The following is a 26657-nucleotide window of genomic DNA, read 5'->3' as shown; positions in this document are numbered from 1 at the left end:
AAGGCTCCCGGGTTCTGAGGAAAGAAGATGAATCAGACACAGTATCTACCCCCAAGAATCCTTCTGTCTAGTGTCTCCATCATGATAAAACCGCCCAAAAAATATTTCATGGGCTCAGAAATGTACTTCCAAAAAGTTAGAGAATACTTCTGTAGCTTCATGTTCGGCCATTTGGTTTTTTCACCTTCTAAGGTCAAGTCTACTGTGAAAAGACAGGAGCATGCCCAGCTGGTGTGGCTCAGTGGTTGAGCATTGACCCAAGCACCAAGAGGTCGCCAGTTTGATTCCTGGTCAGGGCACATGCCCAAGTTGTGGGCCTGATCCCCAGTGGGCATGCAGGGGGCGGCCAATCGATGTTCTCTCTCATCAATGTTTCTATATCTCTCTCCCTCTACCTTCTTCTCTCTCTAAAGTCAATAAAAGGGGGGAAAATTTTTAAAAAAAGAAAAGACAGGAGCAGCCATCAGGAAGGAAATGACCTAAATCAAGTGTCATTTGACTTAGAAGGAACCAAAGACACACCAAGAACTACAGTATCCTAAAGGATACTTTTTATAATATTTTATAATATATATTCTATATAAAGTGAGATGAACTAAATATAGAAAAGGTCTCTTTCCAAGCTCTAAAATAAGATTCCTTGGCAATAGAGCCACTTCAGATTCACTCAGTGTTTACATGGTAGTGCCAGTCTGACAATCCTCTCTAGACTGATGTTCTGAGATTCAATTTCCCTCGTGGGGGGAGGTTCCCCACACCAGCCAACAAACAATTATCAGGTACCAGCAGGGAGTCCAAGAATTCTATTCAATCCTGACACTATCTAGCTAGACAGCGAAAGATCCCACAGGTTATAGATTCCCTCCCACACCCCGCCCCACCCGCTTCAGGTGTCAGTTGCAAGTCTGGGTTGTTACTTATACTTCTGACCAGCTGGTTAGAATCAGAGGTTCCCACAATTCCCTTCTTCTTGGGTTTGATTAATTTGCTAGAGTGGCTCACAGAACTTGGGGAAACATTTCCTTCACTGGATCACTGGTTTATTATAAAAGGCTATGACTCAGAACAGCCCAATGAAAGAGGTGCTCAGGGCAAGGTACCCGGAAAGGGTGAGGAGCATCCATGCCCTCACGGGACTGCCACCTTCCCCACATCTCCAGGTGGTCACCTCTCAGGGTCCAGAGATTAAATCACTGGCCACTGGCAAATGATTCAACATCCAGGCCCTCTTTTCTCCATAGAGATCAGGGAGGGGAGGGGACAGGAAGGTCCAACCCTCTAATCACAGGTTTGGCTCTACTGGCACCAAAAGTCACCTCTTTAGCATAACAAAAGACACCTTTATCACTCTCCACACTTAGGAAATTCCAAGGGTTTTGGGAGCTGTGAGCCAGGAACTGTGGACCAACACCAAATATCTATGAGAGCTATATTTTAGTCCTCTGGATGGCCAGGTATATATCTGTTATAAATCACACTAGCGCAGTCTTTCTGCATGAAGTGCTCTCCCACATGGAGGACCATAATGATTGCCATAATTCCCACATTGCCATTCTGGAAAGGCCAAAGAGGTAGAACAGGTACGGGAAAATACCTAAGCCATGGCACTACGAAGCGTATAGTCTGACACAGTAACATAATAGGTGTATAACTCCGGGCAAGCTATTGACCCTTTCTGAGCCCTTTTGCTCGCTGCAGGAGGCAGACGTCGCTTGGCAGGGCTGCACACACTGGAACATGGTAGAGGTCCTGGCGAAGTCCTCGGCACAAATGAGATGTTCTTTTACGAAAGTCATTATCATTGCCATCTAAATACTCCTTGTACTATGCCCCATACCCTCTCACAACCACCCCCCTCTCGAGAAATGGCCAACTGTCCTGTGCTTTCAGTGCAAACTGTCATTTTATTCTCTCTCCTAGGCATAACTTTTTTCTAGTGTCCATGTCTGTTGCTCCCACTTGCTGTCTTTGTCATTCACTATTCCCCTCTTTTGTTTTTTTCTCTCTTCCTTCAAATTTCCTCTATAAGTCTAGGCTTCAGTGCTGATGTGGTTGCCTTTCATGACTTTTATAAGACACTGAAATGGCTCTATCCCTCTGAACATCAAAGCAAGAAACCATTAAGGGCCAAGAGCCATCTTGGCCCCAGTCCAATTAGTGTTTTGGTTTGATGGCTTTAATGCTGGATGCTCTAGGTCAGCATTTCTTCTTTCCTAATGGATACACTTTTAATTGTCTTCCCCCCTTCATCTCTGGGTCCCCTACCATTCCGGATGTAGAGGATTGCTGGAATTGTGGCCTCTGGGATAACTGTGGTGCTTCTGCAAGACACCAGGGCTGCCTCTCACAGGAGGATGCCCTTGAATAGCAACAGCATTTCCTTTAGTCACAAGGGAAGAAAAATAGTCCAAGCAATTTGAAGTTGTATATTATCCACATTTTTCTTGTTTCCCTTTTAATAGAACGTTCTACATATTACTTAACTTGGCTGCTGTTTGATAGGAGTAACCATTTTCTTTATTTTAAAAGAAAATTCTTCCTCTGAGTTCATGCCATAGTTTCACTTCTTTTCCTGGGTTTGGAGAAGGACTGTGCCACCAGATCTAAAACAGCCGATGGGTGACCAGGTAGCAGCTCCCAGAGGCAGGTGTTAAGGTCCTCTGTGAAATTCCCTAGCAACTCCTGCCCTGTTCCTGATGCACGCTGGTGAAGAGGGTCCAGCCGTAGCTTTGATCACTCCGGAGAGATAAAACTTCAAGTCTATCCATATGATAAAGATGGGGTAATAGAGCAGCTAAAAATTCTTATACAATTAAGAAAGTCTTTCGGTACTGAAGATAGTCATCTGTGGAGAAGATTTGAGGACTTACCCAAATACTGGTGTAAGGGATTACAATTGAACCTTGAAAAATGCAGGAGTTAGGGGCACCTCCCCATCCCCCATTTCCTGCTCAATCGAAAATCCAAGTGTAGCCCTGGCCAGTTTGGCTCAGCGGTTAGAACGTCCGCCTGCGGTCTCCGGGTTCGGTTTCCGCTAAGGGCACGTACCTCGGTTGCAGTTTGTCCCCGGCCCTGGTTGGTCATGCGGGTGGCAGCCACTCGATGTGTCCCTTTCACATCGATGTTTCCCTCTCTCTCTCTTCCTCTCGCTCCCTCCCATTCTGTCTGTACAAAAAATGGAAAAATGTCCTCGGGTGAGGATAAAAAAAAAAAAGAAAGAAAGAAAGAAAATCCAAGTATAAATTCTGAGTCCACCAAAACTTAACTTCTAACAGCCTCCTGTTGACCAGAAGCCTCATCAATAACATAAGCAATTAATACATATCTCAGAAGCCTCATCAATAACATAAGCAATTAATACATATCTTGTATGTTACATGTTTACATACTATTTCCTACAATAAAATGAGATAGAAAAAAGAAAATGTTATTTAAAAAATTATAAGGATTTTTTTAAAAAGTACGCATTTATTGAAAAGAGTCTGTGTACAAGTGGACCTGTGCAATTCAAACCATGTTGTTCGAAGGTCAACTATATTTATTCAGGTAATAATTTAAAACAAAACAAAACATAATACCATCTTTATACATACAGAAGCCTTCCACTTTGTAACCTCTTTGTGTCCAGGGGTGACTTTACCCACCTATTAGTGGCAGTTGGCTTGGAGCCACACTGTCCTGGCTCCACTACAAGCTCACTGGAAAGAAGGCACATCTTTCTGGGCAATGTGTTTGGCATCACCTGAGCCAGCACAGGCTTTGTTCAAGCTGCTGCTCATGTCAGCAGAAAGCCCTCCCTTAGCTCTTTACTTAATAGCTGCCTTTCTTGCTGCCTTGAAAAACCGCATCACAGGCAAGAAAGTGGCACAGAGAACAAAGCCCAATCTCTTTCCCTTGGACAAATATTCCTTTTGTAATGTTCCTTTGCTCCCAGACTTACTACCCTACATTTACCTTCTCTGAGCTGAATTGCTCTGTTTTAACCTAGTTACATAAAGGATCAAAGCCCTCCGCAAATACTGCTCATCTTTCTAGAATCTCCATCCCGCTCAGGAGCCTTTCTATCCTTTTTATAAAAGAGGGGTTACCATGTGAAAATTCTTCGTTTCCTTTAATGCCTCACTCATTTTAATGTAAACATAACATCAATTTTCTGCTAATTACAATTCATCAACAATGTAAGGAATTTAACTGTAAGCATTTTCTTTTTGGACAAATAGACTGTGCCTTCTTAAGCTCAGTACAAGTGACCCTTTGCACCAGATAATTCTTTGTCATGGGAGGTGGTCGTGTGCTTTGTAGGACTTCCAGGATCAGCCCTGGCCCTGCCCACTAGATGTACACACACACACACACACACACACGTGACAATAAAAAAAAATGTCCCCAAACATTGCTATATGTTCCCTTTGGGGGGAAATCACCCTGAGCTTGAGAACCCCTGATGAACCCTGAGCTTGCAGATTAACTATTAACCTTTTCCTCTATGAAAATGTAGCAGGCAGAAGCACTATTTTTTCCTGCGATGGGTTACCCAAGGCTTAGGCTTTAGACAGCTTTTTTTCTTCATCCATAATTTCTTACCAAGTGGACTCATCCAGGTTTGTGGTTTTACATACCATCTTACATGTTAATGACTCAAAATGTTTACCTTTCTCCTGACCTCCAGCTTATGTCTTTATTAGGATCTTTAACAGGCATTTCAATATGTCCTACCCTTCCCCACAACCTACTCTTCTTACACTTTTCTCCAGCTCAGTAAATAGCAACTCCATTCTTTCAGTTGGTCTGGCTAAAATTTGTGGAGTCGTCCTTGACGCCTCTCTTTCTCTCACACCCTCTATCCAATCTGTCACAAATCCTGTTAGTCCCACCTTCAAGTTGTATCCAAAATTCAACAACATCTCAGCACCTCCACTGCTACGATCCTGGACCAAACCCAAACCATCTCTCCAAAGTATTATTTAATAATCTCCTAATTGGTCTCCCTACTTCCTCCCTGCCCTATAGTCTATTCTCAACATTACCCCTCTTGGAGACCTTCCGTATGTTTGTTCACTAAATGCCTTTAAAAATCGTTGCCATTGAACCCTAGCACTCCTGGCTGGTGTGGCTCGGTTGGGTGGAGCATCATACCATATATTGAAAAGGTGGCAGGTTTGATCCCCAGTGCCCTGGGAGGCTACCAATCAACGTCTCTCTCTCAAAGAAAAATCAATAAAATTTTGCCCTGGCAGGTTTGCTCAGCGGTTAGAGCATCGGCCTGCGGACCAAAGGGTCATAGGTTTGGTTCCTGCTCAAGGGCACCTCCTCATGAGAAGCAGCCAATCATGTCTCACATGGATGTTTATCTCTCCCTCTTTCTCTTCCACTCTATCTAGAAAATCAGTGGAAAAATATCCTCAGGAGAGGATTAAAAAAATAAGTAAATTTGAAAAAGAAAAAGAAAAACTTTTACCATTGATTGTTGATGGAATCAAGACATTGCCTGAGACAGAGCCTGACCAACTTTTGAGGGTTAGGGGATTCTTCTTCAGCACTTGAGGTGCTAGGAAGTTGTGATTTCATCCTGGGATTGTTTTCATTCTCTAGTCCATTACGTTGACGTCCAAAGTCCTACCAATATTTTTGTCATTACTAATTAATTTCTCCCCTTCAGAGCTCTTGCCTTGTATGTCTGTTTAAATTTTTATAGTTTGCCCATTGTTAGGTAGGTTTCCTTATCTGTTCCTCAACCAGACCCAGAGTTCCTAAAAGGCAAGATTTGGGAGCAATCTGCCTTAGCCTTCCTCCTCCTCCAAACACACACCCGCCCTCCGCGACCCCCCCCCCCCCCCCAACTGAGATCCTTTTAAAAGTTTGGTGCAGTTCAGTTAAATGGAGTTTAGCAAACAACTGAGTGCCTGGTATGTCCCAAGCACGGTGTCTGCCAGGAGCAGTGCAATGCCCAAAGGGCCGCCACCGAAACCAGCAGGGTGGACGCCAGGACAGAGGGTCGGGAAAACCAAGGAAGAGATTGAGGAGAAGGAGGAGGGAGAGGAGGAGGGGGGCGGAGAGGAAAGAGAAGGGAGGGGAGAGGAGGGAGGAGGCGGCGGAAGGCGGGGAAGGGGAGGGAAGAGGCCAGAAGGGCGGAGCTTCAGGCGGCGCCAGGGCCCTGTCGGATCGGCGGCCGCATGGCTTCGGCCTCCTCCGCGGCTCTCTCGGGCCTCGGGGCCCGCAACCTGCTGCAGTTCTTGCGGCTGGTGGGGCAGCTCAAGGTGAGCGGGGCTGGTGGGCTTCTGTGGCCGGGCGGGCCGCGGGGAGAGGCCGGGACGGCTGCGGGCAACGAGGCTCCCCGCCCTGCGCCGGGCCGGGCCTCCAGCGCCCCCACTGCGGGCCGCGGGCCTCGGGCCTCGGGCGAGAAACACGCCCCGGCGGCGGGCGGCGGGCGGGGCGGCGGGCGGCGGGCGGACCCGGCCAGGACGATCCAAGCCGCGGGGTGCTGCGTGTCGGGACAGGAGCAAGGGCCCGGCCGGGGCGACCCCAGGCAGCCACCCCGGAGGTTTCAGGGGGCCGCCGGCGCGGTCACGGGGACCCTTCGCCCTGGTCTGCGTCTGCCCTGCGTCTGCACTGAGTACTTGTGCACTTGGAGCTCAGGACCCCACAACTGGACTGGTGGGATGGGCTTCTGAGCACCCCTGCGTCCCCCAGATTTTCAGTGGTGCGCTCCGTACCTGTCCCACAGTTACTTGCAGAAATAACAAGCCTTTCTATTTTTTTTTAAACTTATCATTATTGTTGAATGTATTACAGATGTTCCTCCTCCCCTCCACCCCCTTTGACCTCCTCTTCCCCACTCCCACCCTCCTCCTGCCTTCCCCACGCTGTTGTCTGTGTCTCTTGGTTATGCATATAGGCATATACAGTAAATTCTTTGGTTTCTCTCTTCCCCACCTCCCTGCTTCCCTTTGAGGTTCCTCAGTCTAACAACCAATTTTTACTCCTTGATCCCATCTTTATCACCCTCCCCTCAACACCCCCCCACCTCTGGCAGCCATCAAAAAGTTCTCTATCTATGAGTCTGTTTCTCTTCTGCTTGCTCAGTTTGTAGATTCAGTTGTTGACAGATATGTATTTATTGCCATTTTATTGTTCATATATTTTTGTCTTCTCCAAGAAGACCTGTCAACATTTCATATAATACTGTTTTGGTGGTGATGAACTCTTTTAGCTTTTTCTTGTCTGGGAAACTTTAAATGGCCATCGATTCTAAATGATAGCTTTGCAGGATAGAGTAATCTTGATTGTAGGTTGTTGCTTTTCATCACTTTAAACATTTCTTACCACTCCCTTCTGGCCTGCAAAGTTTCTTTTGAGAAATCCGCTGACAGTCTTATGGGAGCTCCTTTGTAGGTAACTGCTTCTTTTCTCTCACTGCTTTTAAGATTCTTTGTCTTTAGTCTTTTGCATTTTGATGATGATGTACCTTGGTGTGGACCTCTTTGGGTTCATCTGGTTTGGGACTCTCTGTGCTTCGTGGATTTGTATGTCTGTTTCTGTCACCAAGTTAGGGATGTTTTCTGTCATTATTTTTTCAAATAGGTTTTCAATTTCTTGCTCTCTCTCTTCTCCTTTTGGCACTCCCATGATGTGAATGTAGGTATGCTTGAAGTTGTCCCACAGGCTCCTTATGCTATCCTCATTTTTTTGGATTCTTTTTTCTTTTTGCTGTTCTGATTGGGTGTTTTTTGGTTCCTTATATTCCAAATCGATGGTTTGCTTCTTGGCTTCACCTACTCCTAATAATTCCATGTAAATTATTCTTTCAGTTAGTGCATCCTTCATTTCTGACTGGTCTTTTACTATGCACTTGAGGTCCTCACTAAGTTCCTTGACTTTCTCACAAAGTTCCCTGAAATTCTCACTAAGTTCATTGAGTGTACTTATAAGCAGTGTTTTGAACTCTGCATCTGTTAGATTGCTTATCTCCATTTCATTTAGTTCTTTTCCTGGAGTTTTGTTCTGTTCTTTTATTTGAGACATGTGTCTTTGTCTCCTCGTTTTGGCTGCCTCCCTGTGTTTGTTTCTATGTATTAGGTAAAGTTGCTATGTCTCCTAGGCTTCCTAGGGTGGCCTGTTGTAGTAGGTGTTCTATAGGGTCTAGTGGCCCAGCCTCCCTGGTTACCCTGTTGGACCCTCAAGGTGCACCCCTCATGTGGACTTTACACCCTTTGTTATAATTGAGTCTTGATTGCTGTTGGCATGTCGATGGGAGGGTTTTACTCAGGCTGATCAGCTGCAAGGACTGGCTGTGCCCACTATCTACCGAACCTCTGATTACCTTGGATGATCAGCTGTGCAGGGGCCCAGCACACAGAGCAATATTTACTTCAGCAGGGCTCTGCTACCTACTGAGTCCATTCCTTGAGTGTGTCACTTGTGGAGGTGGTTGAGTGGTGGTGCTTCAACATGGTCTGAAGCTGTCCACTGGGTGTGCTGCTCTGGAGCAAAGTCAGCCCCTGCCTGTGTTCTATCCGGGGCCACCAGACATCAGCTACAAAGTGATTTGCCAATGGCTGCTGCTTGTGCTGGGCTAGGAGGTGTCCAGGCAAAGCCAAGCTGTGAACCAAGGCTGACTGCTTCTAGTGCCAGGCCTGGGGCCACTTAGCAAGAGGAATGGGGCTCTCTGTGGCCAGATGCTGCTGCTTTGAGGGAATTTAGGAAAATCTGAAACAGGCCAATCCTGTGGTAAAGCCTTTGGAAACAGCTTGGGTGGGCCTGAATGGGTGGGGTAGGCCCCCAGGTATCACCAAGGTGGGATAAACAGTGTGAGCCAGGTTGCTGGAATCCCAGATACAGTGCCCAGCTGTCAGCCTCTTGGGGGCAGGGTTCACCAAAGGAACAACGACCTCTAGGCCTCTGCCATCACGTTCATCTGGGATAAAGTCTCCTCTCCAGCCCTCGCACCAATGCCAAATAACTCAGTTCTTTCCCTTATGTCTCTGGTGCCTTTCAAACTGTCTCCCCTCCACGCTGGAGCTCAGAGGGAGCAGGTCTGAGTAAGTCCATGCGTGGGCCCTTTAAGAGGAGCTGCCTGGGGTGCCAGCTGCCTCAGCCTCCGTCAGCCTCAGTTCCTGCTGGTTTTACAGCCAGAAGTGAGAGGGACTTCTCTTCCTGGCACTGGAACCCTGAGCTGGGGGCCTGGTGTGGGACGGGGACCCTTCAGTCCTCACGGAGGACCTTCCCAGTCGAGGTGTCCTCCTGATTTTTATCCGCCCCTCCTACCAGTCTCGATGTGGCTGCTGCTTCAATTCCGTAGTTGTAGGACTTCCATTCAGCTCGATTTCAGGCGGTTCTGAATGATGGTTGTTCTGTAGTTTAGTTGTAATTTTGATGTGGTTGTGGGAGGAGGCAATACTGCGTTTACCTACCCGCCATCCTGACCGGAAGTCCAGCCTTTCTAGTTTTACAGAGGGTTTTGTGCCCCTCCCTGCCGCTTCATTAGGGATTTTACTGAATTTCTCCAAGTTCAGTTTCCAAGTTTATCTGTTTCCTGCCACTACTGCTACAGTTTCTACCATTCTTGAGTGATATAGACTTTTGAGGAGGAAATACAACCTCATAAGATGACATCATGATATGAATAAAAGGAAGAATGATCAGGAACACCTTTATCTCTTCTATTTCAGAATTTGGAAGTTCAAGTTCAGAGCTTTCACCAGTGATTTTTACTTTGTCTGTGTAATGGGGTTGTCGGAAGGCAAACTTTCCCAAGTCTTGTAGTTATGAAAAATAGGTTACTTTACACTTTTAGTTTTTTTTTTTTTTTTTTTTTTCAATCCTCACCTGAGGACATTTTTCCATTTTTTTTTGTTCAGGTAGAGCGGGAGGGAGAGAGAGGAAGAGAGAGAGAGAGAGAGAGAAACATCGACGTGAAAGGGACACATCGAGTGGCTGCCACCCGCACGACCAACCAGGGCCGGGGACAAACTGCAACCGAGGTACGCGCCCTTAGCGGAAACCGAACCCGGGTCTCTCAGGACCACAGGCCGACGCTCTAACCGCTGAGCCAAACCGGCCAGGGCTACACTTTTAGTTTTATGTCTCAAGGACATGTATGTATTCTGTATGCATACCTCAGTAACACAGAGTAACTTGATCATTAGACTATTGTATACTTGTGAATTATTGCCCCACTCCTTTCTCATTCTCTCACTGGCTTATTTGATTCCTGATCTCAATCATTTTGATTAAATATTTTTTAACATATTCTGAAACCATAACCCTGTTTCTGTGCTCTATTCCCTGGACTTCTCTTCAACAGCATAGCAAATAGTTAAAATATTTATTTTTATAAACTTTCTCTTCATTTTTATCAGAGAGTCCCACGGACTGGCTGGGTGTACAGAAATGTCGAGAAGCCAGAGAGTGTATCAGATCACATGTACAGGATGGCAGTTATGGCTTTGGTGACCAGAGATGATCATCTGAACAAAGACCGGTAAGCTGTGAACGTGGGTGCTTCTTAGGTCTCTGCTCTATGGTTATTCACCCCTCTTCACGACTGAGGCCTGTGTCACGTTCTTGTAGGTCAGTTTACACATCAAGAAAAGTTATTGGAGGCAATCCACACAGATTCAGGATGTGGGGCGGGGAACTGTGTGTGTTGATTGTTTCAGGGGTTAATTGCACTCTGGGTTTTCTCTTGGCAAGTGAAGAGCATGCCTTGGACGTCAGGAAACCTAAGTGTGGTATCAGGGTTTCCAGGGCCTTTGGAGTGAGTGTGTTATGTCTAACACTATCATTGTATTAGTATACTATGTTTTATCTAGCCCCTTTTAGTAAGGTGACTCTTTGGAGTGCTATATGCAAGATGTAACAGAGAGATATTCTCTCTTCTTTCAGTCCCTCAGCACAGAACAAAATTTCTTAACATTGTAAGACATGAATTAAATACCTCATGTTGCCATCTAACTAGTATATTAGGGAAAAGATTGTTTCTGAATTTTATATCAGTAAATAAATGCTATAACCAGATCATCTGGCTTGCATTTATTTATTTATTTATTTATTTATTTATTTATTTATTTATTTATTTATTTTTGGTATATGCCTCTAGCGGGAACCAAACCTGGGACTCTCTGGTCCGCAGGCCGATGCTCCAACCGCTGAGCCAAACCGGCCAGGGCTATTTATTTATTTTAAAATAGAAGCTAACAATTTCCACTGCACTGTCATGTATTGTGTTGAATATTGACATGCAGTTTTGATTCAGAAGTATTGAAGGTTGGCATAATATAGTTACTTAGGAAATACTGCATTAAAATACTTTGTGAAGGTGGAGAAAGAAAATTACGTTATGTAACTTCAAAATAGTATAGAGGAACAGTTTGTAGTGAATATAATTTTGTGTAATTATTCATCGTTTCTTGCCTGGTCAGATGTGTACGCCTAGCCCTGGTTCACGATATGGCAGAATGCATCGTTGGGGACATAGCACCCGCAGATAACATCCCCAAAGAAGAAAAACATAGACGAGAAGAGGTCAGTGTTGACTCTTGACTCCACGAGAGGCCACCAGAAAAACCTGTTACTGAAGCAAAGCTAAGTTTATTAGACCTGTTGGAGTAAGGGAGTGCACCACTTTGACAGAGTCTTAGTGTTTCAGGAAGGGAAGGGGGACGTCAGGGGAGGATATTTATAGAGTCTCAGAGGCTGGGCTGAAAGGTGTTTAAATGAATCTCACAAGATGGGCAGCTGGTTGAGACTGCACAGAGTTTGGACAAAATAGCCTTGGTTTGGTGGCACTGGTGAGGCAAAATCTTAAAGACACTCTTGAAGAGTAAGCTATTAGTGTTTACTCTATTTTGGGTGGTTTACAGTCTTAGCTTCCAGAAGAAAGGATTTCCCCGGAGTTAAGAGCCAGCTGGTTTCTGCTTGTTCTCAATCTTGTTTCACACAAGAACAGGAAAGTGCCTGCGCTCAGCCTTGTTTAACACGAGAACTGCAAACTATGTTGGTTTTCATTGTCATTAGTATGTGGACATAGATAGCATGGCTTTCATTATAACAATGGAGTTAGCTGGAACTTGAAGGAATTTTCCATGTGAATCAAGCTCTTTGAAAAGAAGTTCTGTACATTACAAGTGTAATCATTTATATAATATGTGTTGGATTTTTCACTAGTCCTTTAATTTAGTGGTTAGAAGTAGAGAAATATTGGTATTAGTAAGAAATGAACAACATTTATAAAATATGAAATCAATATCAATTTGGGCTCTAAGCCCAGAGGCCAGGGCCGAAGAGGAAGACATTTAAAGCGGAGGCTGCAGAATTCAGTGAGGCTTTTTTTGTAATCAATGGCTGGTTCTCAATTCAGGGATCATTGCAAGCTACTTTTACTGTAGGCCAGAGATTCTAAATTGCTATGTGGACAGGTCCTTTGTCAAGATGGTTTAACAGGGCAGGTGGCCTTAAATAGCTATTCTCAGAGCTGAGGGGAGACTAACTTATTAGCCAATAGCATTTTTGCTTCTCTACAGGCAAGAAAATCCACAAGGAATCCCAATTTAGTAGTCCCAACACATCCTAAGTTATGGGAACAAGAGGAATATTGTAAGGAATGTATTCTTCCTGCCAAATTATGAGTTTAGAATACAAGCTCAGCATCATGACAGCCTACAGAAAAGAAGGAAGCTAAGGAAATGCTTCTCTATAGTAGTAGACTGTCATCAAGGGGTGATTACGGTGTAAGGTATATACACGTCTAATAACTATTGTACACCTGAAATTAATATAATGTTCTCTGTCAGCTATAATTGAAAAATAAATTTTAAAATAGTCTAAAAAAAGATGAAAAGAAAAGGTATTCTTCAAACAAAAAACAATTTCTAAGTTGATTGACAGAATTAATTTCAAAAGAAACCAATTAGCTCAAGATACTGAGTTACAGAAAGGAATTAGCTCCAACCAGAGGATGTTGAGTAATGACATGACAGAGGGAACAAGAAGGGGGAAACCTCAATTGTACAGCTCATTTGGGATATACGATTGTTTTATTCAAGGGTACATGTGGATGTTATGGACAAGAAATCATAGACCTAAAAGTGACAGGAAGAAGAAAAGACAAAGTGTCCCTACGCAGGTACACAGTGAATTTGAGGGTCACTCCATAAGGGAACAAGTCAGACCCTTCTGAAGAAGAAGCACAGTCCAGAGGAAGGATCTCCAGCCACTGGAGGTGAGAGAAGACCTAGTGCTGCCCTGACAGGAGCTGAGTCCTGCCTCCCCGGAAGGGCATAGAGTGGACCTGAACCATCAGAGAGTAGTGCTGTGACTCTGTATCTCGACAATGAGGAAAAACCTTTCCAACCTCATTAAACCTCTTGCCTGCCGCCCACTTCTTCTGATTCATAAGAGAATGAATAGCATAATCAGAAGGGACAAGGGAAGCATGTTAGAGAACCACAGGTTCTTGGACAAGAAACCAAAGGCTTGGACAGCGCTGATACTCCATTGCCTCTTCCTGCTGCTGGCAAGGATTTGGGAACAGAGAGGAGGACTGGGAGATGAACCGTTCGTTATGCAGATGGTATTCATGAGTAAGATGTGGATGTCTGGACCGTGCATTCGGATAATTAAATGAGGGTTTCTTGGCTCGAGGTGGAATGCACATAATGAGAAGCAGGGAGCATCATTTGCTCAGAGGCGGCTGCATCGGCAAGGCTTTAAACTGAAGGAGGAGGGAGGGAAAATACTTGATAAGCCTGGAAGGCTGACTGTTTTGAAGGAGAGCAAGTCTTTGGGTGAAAGGGAGGATGAGGGCATGGAAGAGAAAATTTAGGGACCAAGAGCAAAGCTTATAGTCCAACCCCTTCCTAAGCAGGATAAAATATACTTTATATTATTTCCCAAGTTGCTAGGGGAAGCCTGGCAGGGACCATCAAGAACTAGGGATGGAACTTGAGGCTGGAGCATATACATGGAGGTTATAGTCCTTTGTAGAGGCAAAAACTTAGTGGGACAGAAGGAGAGTCATGGTATATATGTATCTGCGAGGCTTCAAGTTGCTGAAGAACTGAGAGGTTAAGAGAAGAACCAAACTTTATTATGGGAGTGAACATGGCAAGATGGAGAAAATGAGAAATATAGTGAAAATTTCATAGAGTGCTTAGTATGTGCCAGGTAATAAACACTTTATATCAGAAACCACACAGCTAGGTACCATTAGAATCCTTTCAGCTATGAGAAACCTGAGGGACAAAGAGGTTAAGCAACTTGCTCAGGGATCCACAACTAGTAAATGACCAGCCAGTTTCAAACCCCATGAGCTGATAGCTTGTAGTGAACTGAGGCACTGTTCAGCTCACCGGTGACATGTGAATGATGAATAGTACTTTCTCGGTGCTTGTCACAAAACTGACACAAGACGGTTGCTGAAAGCTTCCTTGTTCAGAACTTTAGGCAGATTCTTCCTATTGCTTTGCTAATAGGAAGAGGCAAGGGAAATTATCTCGAAATCTGTGTGTGAACAAGGAGAAAAAAGTATGGAAGTGGGAATGGCAGGGCTCACCATCAGGAGGCAAAGTCTGGCATCTTCAGCCACGCAAGCTAGACCTTTGTGGAGTTGATTTCCGAGGGTTCATTGAAAAAGGGCATGATTCTGGGCCATGTGCTGCCAGACAGGGACTATCGACTACCTAAGAGGCCTCAAAATGTAATTTTGCTTGTATAATAACAAATTACATCTATGAGTTTAGACCCAGAAAATCATTGCTCTATTTCAGGAAGAGAGCAACAATGTACTTGTTTATGTTATGTTTTTTAATGGACATGGAGATTTTAGACAATAGGAAGCTTATTAATAAGTCAGTAATTGGCCCTGGCCGGTTTGGCTCAGCAGTTACACTGTTGACCCAATGAGTCTTGAGTTTGATTTCAGTCAAGGGCACATACCTTGGTTGCGGTGTGGGAGGCAGCCAATCGATGTGTTCCTCTCACATCGATGTTTCTTTCTCTCTCCCTCTCTCCCACTCTATCTGAAGATAAATGAAAAAATATCCAGTGAAGATTTTTTTTTAAAGTCAGTAATTGGATGTGTTCTCCAAAAAGCCAGTTTATAGAAACGCAGGAAGCTGTGGTTCCACCATTGGTCAGACCACACACATCAGGAACACATTCAGGTCTGGGTGCATCACTTTAAACGGAATAAGATAACCACTTTGTCAAAGTGGGACTTTTATGTTTGTATTCTAAAAGTTTAGATTTTGATATGCCTGTTTATATGTTATTCAGTTCATTTGAAACAAAGTCAATAGGCAAACTTGTGTTTCTGGAATAGTGGAAAGATGAACTATTTATAGAGACCTTTAATTTTTGAAAATGCAAAGTATTTTCTCTAGTATTTTGCTGAGATTTATGAAAAGGAGACAAGGGAGAATGCAGGTACAAAATAATCTAAATTTTATACCTACAAGGGGGGGCGGTACGAGGCTACAAGCCATTCAAGATGGTGATGTTACTATGTATAAGAACAGATTGTGGACACTGGCAAATATGTTTTGCTCTAAAGGAGGTTGTATTCTGTAACATTTTTCAGTGATAAGTATGTACACAGATACTATATTTATTTTTATTTTTCCCGATTCACTTTTTTATTTTATGGAAGACTTTTACCACTTTTATGTAACTATTTGCCAAAAGAGGTTTTTACTAGCGTATTTTTGTCAAGGAGCCTAACCTCTGGCTAGAACTGAAGCAGATTAAGAGGTGTAGGGTGAAGATGGGCAAGGAATGGGAAGCCATATGAGAGGAACTTGCAGACCTCGTGCCCCCCCTCCCCCAAATGTGATATTTTAGAAGGAAATTGGAGCAGCACAGAAATGAAGGAAGCAATGGGAATGAGGGTGGCTCCTGGGACTCCAGAGACTAAAAATAAGTACCACATGCCCTCTGCTCTCTCATTCTCTCATATCCACTTTTCTTTGGGTTTTGACTCTCTCAGCCTTCTGTTTGTGGCTTCTCTGTCCCAGCCTCTGCTGGACAGATGCAGGTGGCCTCGAGTCACTGGCTTGACTTCCGATGCCATTCCTTGGACCAATCACTGTGGCTGCAGAAATTCTGGCCCAGCTAGGTCACTGCCCACCCGTCTGACATTGCTTGTGAGAGGGTGCAGAGCAGGAGGGGTTCGACACAGTGGAAGAACTACAAGGGCAGTCTTAGCTTGATACAGCAAAGTACTTTCAGTGCTGCTTAAAGACCACTTGGGCAGCCTCCTGAGGTACTAGGTCCTCACCATTGGACATGTGTATGGAGCGAAGGGGGGCAAGACGTGTTCAGTGACATTGTTGAAAGGTTCGGATACTTGTCACGGATGGTTTGGCTGATTACCTTTCAGTATCCCTTTTCAGCCTGGAGTCTGTTAGCCTACAAGATGCTATCATGCAATTTCCTTTATGTTAATGACATAACTGCCCACTTGTGTGGTGCTTTGCATTTTGCAATAAAAACATCAACAATAAGAAATGGATATAATAGTGTACAAAACATTTCTTTGAGCTTTGTAATTAAACTTTCCTATTCTTTCCACTCGCAGGTTTATGTTGAACCCTAGGATGCTTATGATTGGCAGTTATGTGGGCATCCTGCGATTCATCCACAAGATGTCAAATCTTTGGCCTCACTTCTGATATTTCTATAATCATCTCACACCCTCCTCACTGTCCTTTTTCTGTGGGTGGTGTGCTTCAGGCCACAAAATAAGTGCTCAGTGATGCCATGTGAATGAATTATTTAATGTACACAACTGCACTCCTTGAAAGCTGTAAATATTGTCTAATAATCTGCTGCCCCTTTGAAAGTTATTGTGAGAATTCGAGCCCAGTACTTGGCTTTTGTAGATGAGTTTACATGTGAACATGATTAAAATAATGATTTATATTTCAGGAAGCCATGAAGCAGCTAACCCAGCTTCTCTCAAAGGATCTCGGAAAGGAGCTCTATGAACTTTGGGAGGTGAGTATTTGTGATGGGTTGCTTTTTATTTATTGTGGCTGAACTTGCATGCCTCATCGGTGTTTTTTAGTTAACTTAGATTATCTTAACAAGCTGTCTCTAACTTACCACCTGCTGGTTTGTCTGTTTCTCACCTCTCAGCTGCTGCAGGAATTTCTCATGGCTAAATTAATTTTTCTGCCCTCCAATTTCCCCATTGCCCTTGTCACCATAATGCCTGCTACAGATCCTGACCCATAGCCCCTGGGTTTCCTGATGCATTGCTTTCAGCCCCAACCCTGCCAACCCCACCAACCCCATACCCATCCACTCATTTTTGGTCCTTAAAAAGAACATGGGCTTTGGGTGGTTCAGAAAGAGGTTTGACTCCCACCTCACCGCTCCCTGGCTCAGTGACCTTGGGCATGTTCCCCTCTGCATGTTGCCATCTATGAAACCTTGAAGGGTTGCTGGGCCGACCGAGGTCAAGGTGAAGTGCTGCCGTGATACCCACACAGAACAGGGGCTCCGTGTTCATTCCTTCCCAGTGCTGCGGAGGCCGCATGGCGGAGGGAAAGGGCGTAGAAAGCCATTGTGTTCCCATTGCCCTCCTACTGCTGTTTCTCCTTTGGGAAGAGAAGCCAAAACAGACCCCCGCCTCCTGCGGTTCCTCACTTCCCTCCCACCTGACCCGGCTGGCCCTTCCTGGCTTGTGCCCCAGCCCACTCCTGCTCCAGGGTGGCTCTGCCTCCCACTCTCACTTCGCATGTCGCCTTCCAAGCCCTGTGCCCCCTCCTGTCTGCAGAGTCTGAGCTGCCACCTGTTCCTTCACGCCTTCAGGCCCCCCCGGCCTGGCTCTGCCCGAGCCTCGGAGCTGGCGGAGCGCCCCTCCCCGAGTCTTCCCACTTGGGTGCTGGGGTAGGTCTTTCCTTGACTTGAGAAGATGGCAACAAATACGAAGTGCCAGGGTCAAAACCCTGAGCAGATATTCCCCCCAGAAATGCCATTTGTCTCAGTGCTGAGGTCTGTACTGTGCTGTCATGTCTGTCCTTCAGCTGCAATGTGAATGCAGTGACCCTCTGAAGGCAGGGGGTGCCGCAGAGAGGGGCTTGCAGCCAGGAGACCGCGGTTCGAATCCCACCTCCTGGCCACATGCCCTTCGGGGAGTTACTTGGCTCTAGTCAACCCATTTGCCCTCTAGAAACACAATAATTACCGCTCCACATACCTTAGCCACAATTAGAAATTTACAAAGTTCAGTTTTAGTTTTTTAAACTTACCAACCTTAACTCATCTGGCAGTAAAATCTTACCTGACTCAACTAGATGCTGTTTAGAGTCCCCGCTCATCCCTTTGATGTGAAAATTAATATGCTTTGATGTAGAAATAGTCGTGTGTTTGTTAACTGAGTCTGCCCTAGATGCCACTAGAGGTTTTCTGTGATATACTATATGTACCATATTTTCTAAAATTAAAAAAAAAAAGTACAGAAAACTGAAACAGTTCTGGCCTCAGGGTTGAGGATGAGAAATTGTGGGCGTTTAATACTTACCTTGACAAAGAATTGTGAAATGTAAATGTGGCAGAGGTTACCTGGTATCTGGCTGGAGCCTGGCTCAGATGGTATTTGTTACTTGGTACAACAAGGTTTCTTTAGGAAAAAGATTCCGTCCTTCCAAAGTATGTACTTGCAGGAGCACTTTTGGAACACTGTGAATTTGGGGAATAATGGAGTGGAGTTGTGTCGTACTTAATACATTTAAACACACACACGCGCGCGCACATAAAAGTGGCCCCTGAACTTATGACACTAGTTCCATGTATTATCTCTTAAGGAGGAAAGAACTCATAATTTGAAAACCTTTTGCAAAAAATTTGTAATCTTGTGGCTCCTAATTATTGTAAATATAGTGGCAATATCTGTTATTTTCTTAGTTAGCCATCAACAATGGGCTAAATAAAGCTTAATGCAAAACCTACTTAATTACAACAGTATTTTTCAAATGCAGCAATCACTTAGAAAGACTGTAGATTTTGAAAGCTATAAAACACAGAGCATTAAAGGACTCTATAGCCCCCAAACAGGTAATAATTGTATGATCTTGTAAAAGCCATTGGTTGAATTAGTTAAGCTTGTTTAAGAAGATCTCAGGACAGGTACAGTGACCCCCTAGAATGTGACAGTCCTCCTTTAGAATTGTGGCTGCCGGGCCAACACCACCTTAAGGGAAGACTGCAGAGGGTTAAATTCTTTGCTGGTAATACTGTGGGATGTCGATGACTGATGTGGAGGAGATACATTTCGAGCTTTTCTATTTTTTGAGATGAACTTCATCTTGTACATGCTATGACAGGGATGGGGAACTCATTTTTTGTGTTCTTTTTATTTAGGGCCAGAGGGGGAAAATGAAGACCGTATGAATAAGTAGCAATACATGTTTTCAGAGAGAATTATAGAAATTTATTTATAAAAAATATTATTCAAGGCCCCTAAACTCTCCTTAACCAATTAGCACACCTCTGTGAATGAACAAGCTACTTCAGGTCGGTAGGGCGGTCACAGGCCCCAGACGTACAGACTGAGCTCGAGTTAAGAATCAGTAGTGTTTATTGGTTTATTAGTGAAGAGCGTGAGTGTGTGTGTGTGTGCTGGTGAGCTCATGGATATTTAAGATGATCTGGAAGTCATAAAACTAAAGGGGGGAAATGTACATACTTAATATTGATATTATTTTGTTAAGAACATTTTGGACATCAGAATTATCTTTGATTCCTTGACCATTTCTCCCCATCCTGTGCCTATTAAAGCCTGCTACTTCAGTAACTCTTTCTATACACGAGCCATGTCTTTTGCAGCCCAAAGTACCTTCAACAGAAAATCCTAGCTCTGGGCGGTACCGAAGAAGACGCTGCACGTGCTGCGGTTCTTTCTCTCTGATGGGGGTCGAATGGTGTCCCTTCAGATCCATGTGTACCTTCGAATAGGACCTTGTTTGGATAGGACTTTTATAGGGTAATCAAGTTTAAGTGACTGGTGTCCTTCTGCGAAGGGGAGTCTGCACTCAGACACGCACCCTGGGAGAAGCCGCGTGAACACGAAGGCCATCCGCACGCCAAGGAGAGGCCTGGGGCGGACCCTCCCTCGCGGCCCTCAGAAGGAACTGACCCTGCCAGTGCCTTGATTTCCAGCTTCTGGCTCCCAGAACTACGAGACAATAGATTTCTGTTGCTTACGCCACCCAGTTAGTGGTACTTGTTACAGCAGTCCTAGTAAATGAATTCTTTTCCTCTCTGTCTCTGACACCTTTGGTATTAGGCAGGAGCTACTTTATTATATTTTTACATACTTTTAACATTATCTCAATGTTCTGTCTCGGTCTTTACTATATCTGTTAGAATTTTGTCAAGTTAAAACTGAAGCAAAACCCATTTTTAACTCCATTATTTTATGGATAAGATAAGAATACTAAAGGCTGAATGGCCTTACTTTACCCAAGGTCTCTCTTTTAAAAAAATTTTTTTTTCTTTATTGATTTTAGAGAGAGAGAAAAAGAGAGGGAGAGAGATAGAAACATCGATGAGAGAGAACATCAACTGGCCACCTCCTACATGCCCCCCACTGGGGATCCGGCCCACAACCTGGACACGTGCCCTGACTGGGAATCGAACTGGTGACCCCTTGGTGCATGGGTCGATGCTCAACCGCTGAGCCACAGCGGACGGGCTGCCCAAGGTCTCTTTAGCAGTGGGTGACAAAGCTAGGCCACAAGCCTGCCTCCTAGTTCAGCATCTTCTTTATGTCATTATGCTATATGTTGGTTAATTGAACAAGCATTTATAGTTCTATGTGTATTCATGGTACCACTTATTATAATAAGGTACCACTTATTAATAAGTCAGTTACCTATTACTATAAGTAAGAGACTGAGTTTTTGAAGGCTGCTGTATTTGTAACAAATTACCACAAACTTGGATGGCTTAAAACAACAAAAATGTATTGTCTCACAGTTCTGGAAGCTAGAAGTCCAAAATTAAGGTGTCGGCAGGACTGCTCTCTGAAGTCTCTAGGGGAGGATCCTTCCTTGCCTCTCCCTAGCTTCTGGTGAGTCTCGCTTTTAGCTTTGGCATCCCTTGCCTTATAGACACGCTGACGACTTTAGTCAGATGGTGTACTCCCTGTGTCTGTATCTGTATCTGTACCCAACTTTCCCTCTTCTTATGAGGACACCAGCCGTTGGATTACGGTCCATCCTAACCCGGTATGAATTTATCTTTATTTGATTACATCTGCAAAGATCCTATTTCCAAATTAGGTTGCATTCACAGACATGAATTTGGGGGCAGTATTATTAGATCCAGTATACAAACCCATATTACCTAAGTATTTTTATAGTTCATGTCCAGTATTCTTAGTACATGGGCTTCAACATCACATTTCTATGTTCAAATGCTGGTCCTTCTCTTTGGTAGCTCTGTGATCTTGGGAAACTTACTGAACCACCCTAGGCCTTAATTTCCTCATCTATAAAATGGTAACGATAATAGTATAGCTATCTTATAGGTTTGTATGTATGGCAGTCAAATCAATTAATATGTGTAAAACATTTAGAATATTGCCTGATACATAGCTCTATTTTTCTTCTATCTTCAGTCCATATGTTCTGATTTTGAATTAAGATATATCAGCTAAGGCAACAGAAACAAAGGAAAAAATGAACACGTGGGAATACATCAGATTCAAAAGCTTCTGCACAGCAAAAGAAACACTCTTGTGTATTTTGCAATTCCTGGTACTGTTATGGTGTTGTGACCCTCAGTTTTGTTATCAATGTTACCTCTGAGGTTTTTGGTTTTGCTATTCCTTTGTTCTGTAAGCTTTTTTTTTCTTTCTTTCTTTCTGTTTCTTCTGTTTTGCTCCTGTTTGTTTCCCAAGCTAGAAACTAGGAAGTCATTTATGACTCTCCCTTTCATTCACTTTCACATTGTGGTTTGCTTCTTCATCCTTAACATTTCTTAACTCTGCCCACTTCTCCCCATCTTCATTGCCAGATTCTCCTAACTTCTCTGCTAGTGCTACAAAGTCTCAAAGCCCGATAGCTCAGCTTCCAATCTAGCCATCGTTCACACCGAAGCTAGAACGCTCTTTGTAAAATGCAAACCTGATCACGACACTTCTTCCTGGCACCTTTCAGTGATGCCCAGCAGCTGCAGGATAAGCTGAGACTCTGCCACGTAAACCACAAGGCCTTTCAGGGAGCTGGCTCTTCTCCCCCCTTCAGCCTTTTCCTCCCCCCTTCTCCCTTTAGTTCTCCATCCTGCCCTTAGGAACTATTTGCAGTAAGTTCCCCGAAGATGCCATAGCACCTTCTCACTTCTAGAGCAGTGCTGTCCCCCCACCCTGCTTCCTGGGGGCAAAGTGAAATCGAAGAATGCCAGTTCCATTATTTTTTCAGAGAAAACCCAGTGATTTATATCTGAAAAGAAATGTGTATTTTCACTAGACTTTGTCATAGAATATATTATTTCCCAGTGGTCTTGTAATCTTTTTTCTCACTTTCAACAAAAAAATCCTGGACTGCTATGCTTAGAGTACTCTATTTATTTTTGTTAAATAATAAGCTTAAATTTATAAAATATAAGTATAAATGTAAATAAACATTTAAATTATGTGTAACTATTTCTAAGTGCCTTTGAAATAAAACAAAATGTATTGGTCTTATATTAAAATGATTTCTCTTTACAATTTAAAGCTCTATCAAAATTCAAATAGCTGCCTTTATAAAAATAAGTCATTTAATAAAAACCAAGAAACCTTCAGTGATTCACATCACATTATCCTGCCAAAAAAGCATGACAGGTTCATTATTGAACATATCTGGGGTGGAATTACAAATGAGAACTTTGCAGGGAAACCAACTGGGAACACTTTGGTTTTAACAGAAGAATAATTTTATATAGTATTAATTGGGACTTGTGGTTGTATGACGTGTGTCATGCTAGGAAAAAGACCTCCCGTAGCTTCTTATTTCAGGTCTGCACTGAGGAGGGAGGGACCAGTGGGAAGAGGAAAGGTAAAATCTGCTCCCTGTCCACTGCCCTCACCACCCCCTGCCACCAGCACATGCACACAGCCCACTGCATGACAGTTCACAGATCCCGACTGTGTCCTCCAGAGGTGTAACCAGAGAGACTTAAGTCCTCCCTATTTAGAAAGTAAGGACAGCCCAGCCAGTGTGGCTCAGTGGATTGAGTGTTGTCCCATGGACTGAGAGGTCTAGTTTCAATTCCCGGCCCAGGTTTTGGGCTCCATCCCCAGGAGGGCATGGGCAGGAGGCAGCCGATCGATATTTCTCTTTCCCCCTTTCTCTCTAAACAATCAATAAAAACCATATTAAAAAAGAAAGTAAGGACAGAGGTTCCAAGTGTAAAATGGTAATGAAAATTAAATGAGAAAACTAGAAATTTTCTCAAAGGGAAAGGAAACCTAACATTAAACGGAGAGAGAAATAATTTGAGAAGCATGAGGTGAAATATTAGCTTGAAGTTAAAAAAGATTTACACCACTTGGGTGGATTAAAGAATAATTGTCTTGAAATGAAGACAAGATACTTAACAGGAAGAAAAATGCTTGAAGTGTCAAGATGAACAAATGAGACTCCTAAGGCATCGGGTAAAACATGGAATTGTGAGCACATCCTTGCGTGGAGTGACGATGTCCACTGTGAAATTACAGGTGAAGCATCTCTGTGCGGGGTCTGTGCACACTGGAGAAATGTGGCCAGTTCAGAATGTATGTGCCTTTAGCTGTGTCTCGTAATTTTAGTATCAGAATCGGAATTTTCCCAGATTACCCTATCATGAGTTCTAATCATGCTGCTCTAATTATCCCTGTACTTAGGAGTATGAGGCCCAATCTAGTGCAGAGGCCAAATTTGTGAAGCAGCTGGACCAATGTGAGATGATTCTTCAGGCATCTGAGTACGAACACCTTGAGAAGAAACCCGGGAGACTGCAGGACTTCTATGATTCCACAGCAGGTACTCAGTGCTGTTTTCCGGAAGTGTCATTATAGCTTGGCTTCCTCCTAGTATAGTAAATAACATTTTGTTAGTGTTACCCTCTTCTGACCTTTCCATACGGAGCATCGAAGAGGAAAACAGTGTGATTCGTGGGGAGAGCTGGCCGGGTGCAGGATAGCATTGCCGCCCTGGAGTCTTGAGTGCCGGGTTCACGGTCACACTTACGAGCTGTGTGCCCCTGGGCAGGCTCCTGACCTCTCTGTGTCCTTTTTGAAAAACAGAAGGCATAATAACACTTATCCTGCTTAAGTCATGGGTTGGTTTTGAGGTTCACAAGAGGTAATGCATTGAAAGTGCATTGTGATCTCTAAGTGCCTTATAGGTGTAAGGTCATGTGAGGCGGGGGTAGAAACAGATTTAAAGCAAGATAACCCCAAATGGCTTAAGTTACCATACTAGTTTTATGGCACAGACCTGGAGCCAAACTGCTTGGGTTTGAATCCTGGTTCTGCTACATAAAATCTCTGTAACCTCCAGTATATTACTGAACCTAGCTCTGGACCTTAGTTTCTGTATTTTAAAAATGTAGATAATTACAGAATCTACTTTATAGATTCTGATATAGAATCTTGAGGATATAGTGGATTAATTCATGTGAAGTCCTTAGACTAATACCTGGTAATAAGCCTTAGCTGTCTGTATTCTGATACAGTTTCCAGAGTGAGGAGTTAAGTACCTGAATTAATGGTAGCCGGTGTTCCTGTCTCTCCTGGGAATAAAACTCACGTCTCCCCGCTGGGAGCTCTTCAGGCTCAGCCCAGCCTCCACCCCTTCGAGAGTAGTTAGAGAGAGCCTTTCTGGACCTCTCAGAACCCGCATGTGGCCCCACCAAAGAGAGAGGGTCCCAGATCACAGACTACGCTCTAAAATATGATCTGCACTGCAATGAAGTTGATTCAGTTTTCCTTCTCTGTTTTCCAGCCCACTACACCTGCATTAGGCACAGCCCTCGTTATTTCTGTATTGGGCTCTTGTTATAACCACCTAACTGAGCCTGCCAGGCTGGCCATTCATCCTGCATGCCACAGTGTTTTCCTCCTTCGTACTTATAGGTATCATCACATGTTTGTTTTTAAAGCTCTGTAGCTTTTCTCGTCCTAATAAATAAAATCCTGACACTTTTGAGTGGCCTATATAGCCCTGAAGCCTAAGGCCACTCATCAATCTGGTTTCCTTTCCTAAACCTCTCTGTCAAAATTAGCTGTTCCCTTTTTCTCAGTCTGCACTTGCCATGGTGTTCCGCAGTCTGACTTCCCTAACGATGTTGCTCCTTGGGTCTCTTCCCAAACCTCCACTGGCTCACCCCATCCTATAAGAAGGTGTTTGAGGGCCAAGACCAGCTTTGTCTCATCTGTCTTTGATGTAGGTGGTATTAAAAATGTTTGACTTCAGTTAAATAAGATAATGTAAACTGGGTCAGCAAACTATGGCCCAAGGGCCAAATTGGTCTGCTGTGCTTGTTCATATAAAGTTTTATTGAAATAACTACACTCTTTATCTATTGCTTATACCACTTTAGTGCTACAACACAGAGTTAAGTAATTGGCAACAGAGACAGATAAGTCCACAAAGCCTGAAATATTTACTGTCCAACTCTTTACAGAAAAGGTTTGCCAACTCTGTTATAAGGAATGATTGGGTTCTAAGATAGTATGTTTCACTTGTAGTTAAAATGCAAGTAAGTCTTGTTTATGTGGTGCTTTGCATTTTATCATGATTATCTTCTATTTTGACACATTCTCAATGAAAAACAAAAAATGAAACATGAAGATACTAGTAAAATAAAACATGTGGGAGCTGGAAGTATCACCTCGTTCAAACTCCACATTTTATTGAAGAAGAAACTTGAGCCTGGAAAGAGGGGGATGTGCCCATAACTGAGTTGAGATTAAAATTCACTGCACTGAGTTTCCATGTAGTTCTTCAATCAGAGGCTGCCTGGTGACGTTTCTCCTAGTTCTGTCTAATCGACAGGTTTGCCCGATTCTCATCTCTATGCATGGTGGCATCTGGGGTGACAGAGAGTAAGCTCCAGGTGGTCCCCTCTGGCCCCTATCCAAATCGGAAGGAAGAACCTGTGATTGTGTTCTGCGTGCAGTAAACCATGGGTCAGATCACAGAGTCAAGCCCCTGACAAGTGCCTAGGATCACGCCAGAGAAATTGATGTATTCTGTCAGCCTTATCATCTTCCATCTTCTTGCCTTGCAGGAAAATTCAGTCACCCCGAGATAGTCCAGCTTGTTTCTGAACTTGAGGCGGAAAGAAATGCTGACATAGAGGCTGCAGCCGGTGAGCCGCACTCCTGAGATGTCTTTGTGTGGTTGCACTCCTGTAACAGACATTTTATTTTTCCACTGAATGGTGTGGTGTTTGCCCCTGTCGGTCTGTTGATTTCCCCAGATGTGAGTGTTTATTTTCAAGTGCCTGGACTCCAGCAAGAAACGTGATACAATTTGGGCCAAAAAAGAAGCCAAAGAACAGGATGTGGTCATGAAAATGCATAGATGAAGACTGGGGGAGGTGGGGGGGGGCATCTTAATTGGAGATTTAAAATCTATTGAATTTATATAATACATCCCTGAGGGCTGGATTCATTGAGTGATAGG

General features: G+C 43.9%; 1 protein-coding gene across 1 annotated transcript; it reads left to right on the top strand.

Moving 5' to 3' along the window:
• The first annotated feature begins 6140 nt into the window (after nt 1-6140).
• HDDC2 (HD domain containing 2) lies at nt 6141-26576 on the top strand. The gene is made up of 6 exons (XM_036248560.1): nt 6141-6257; nt 10359-10480; nt 11421-11523; nt 16924-16992; nt 23870-24008; nt 26260-26576. Exons 1-6 carry the CDS (start codon nt 6174-6176, stop codon nt 26355-26357), a joined length of 615 nt encoding a protein of 204 aa, XP_036104453.1. The 5' UTR covers nt 6141-6173; the 3' UTR covers nt 26358-26576.
• Nucleotides 26577-26657: the final 81 nt, after the last annotated feature.

The sequence above is a fragment of the Molossus molossus genome, unplaced genomic scaffold (genome assembly GCF_014108415.1).
Source record: "Molossus molossus isolate mMolMol1 unplaced genomic scaffold, mMolMol1.p scaffold_m16_p_8, whole genome shotgun sequence".
Taxonomy (NCBI): Eukaryota; Metazoa; Chordata; class Mammalia; order Chiroptera; family Molossidae; genus Molossus; species Molossus molossus.
This window is presented reverse-complemented; position numbering and strand designations above follow the sequence as displayed.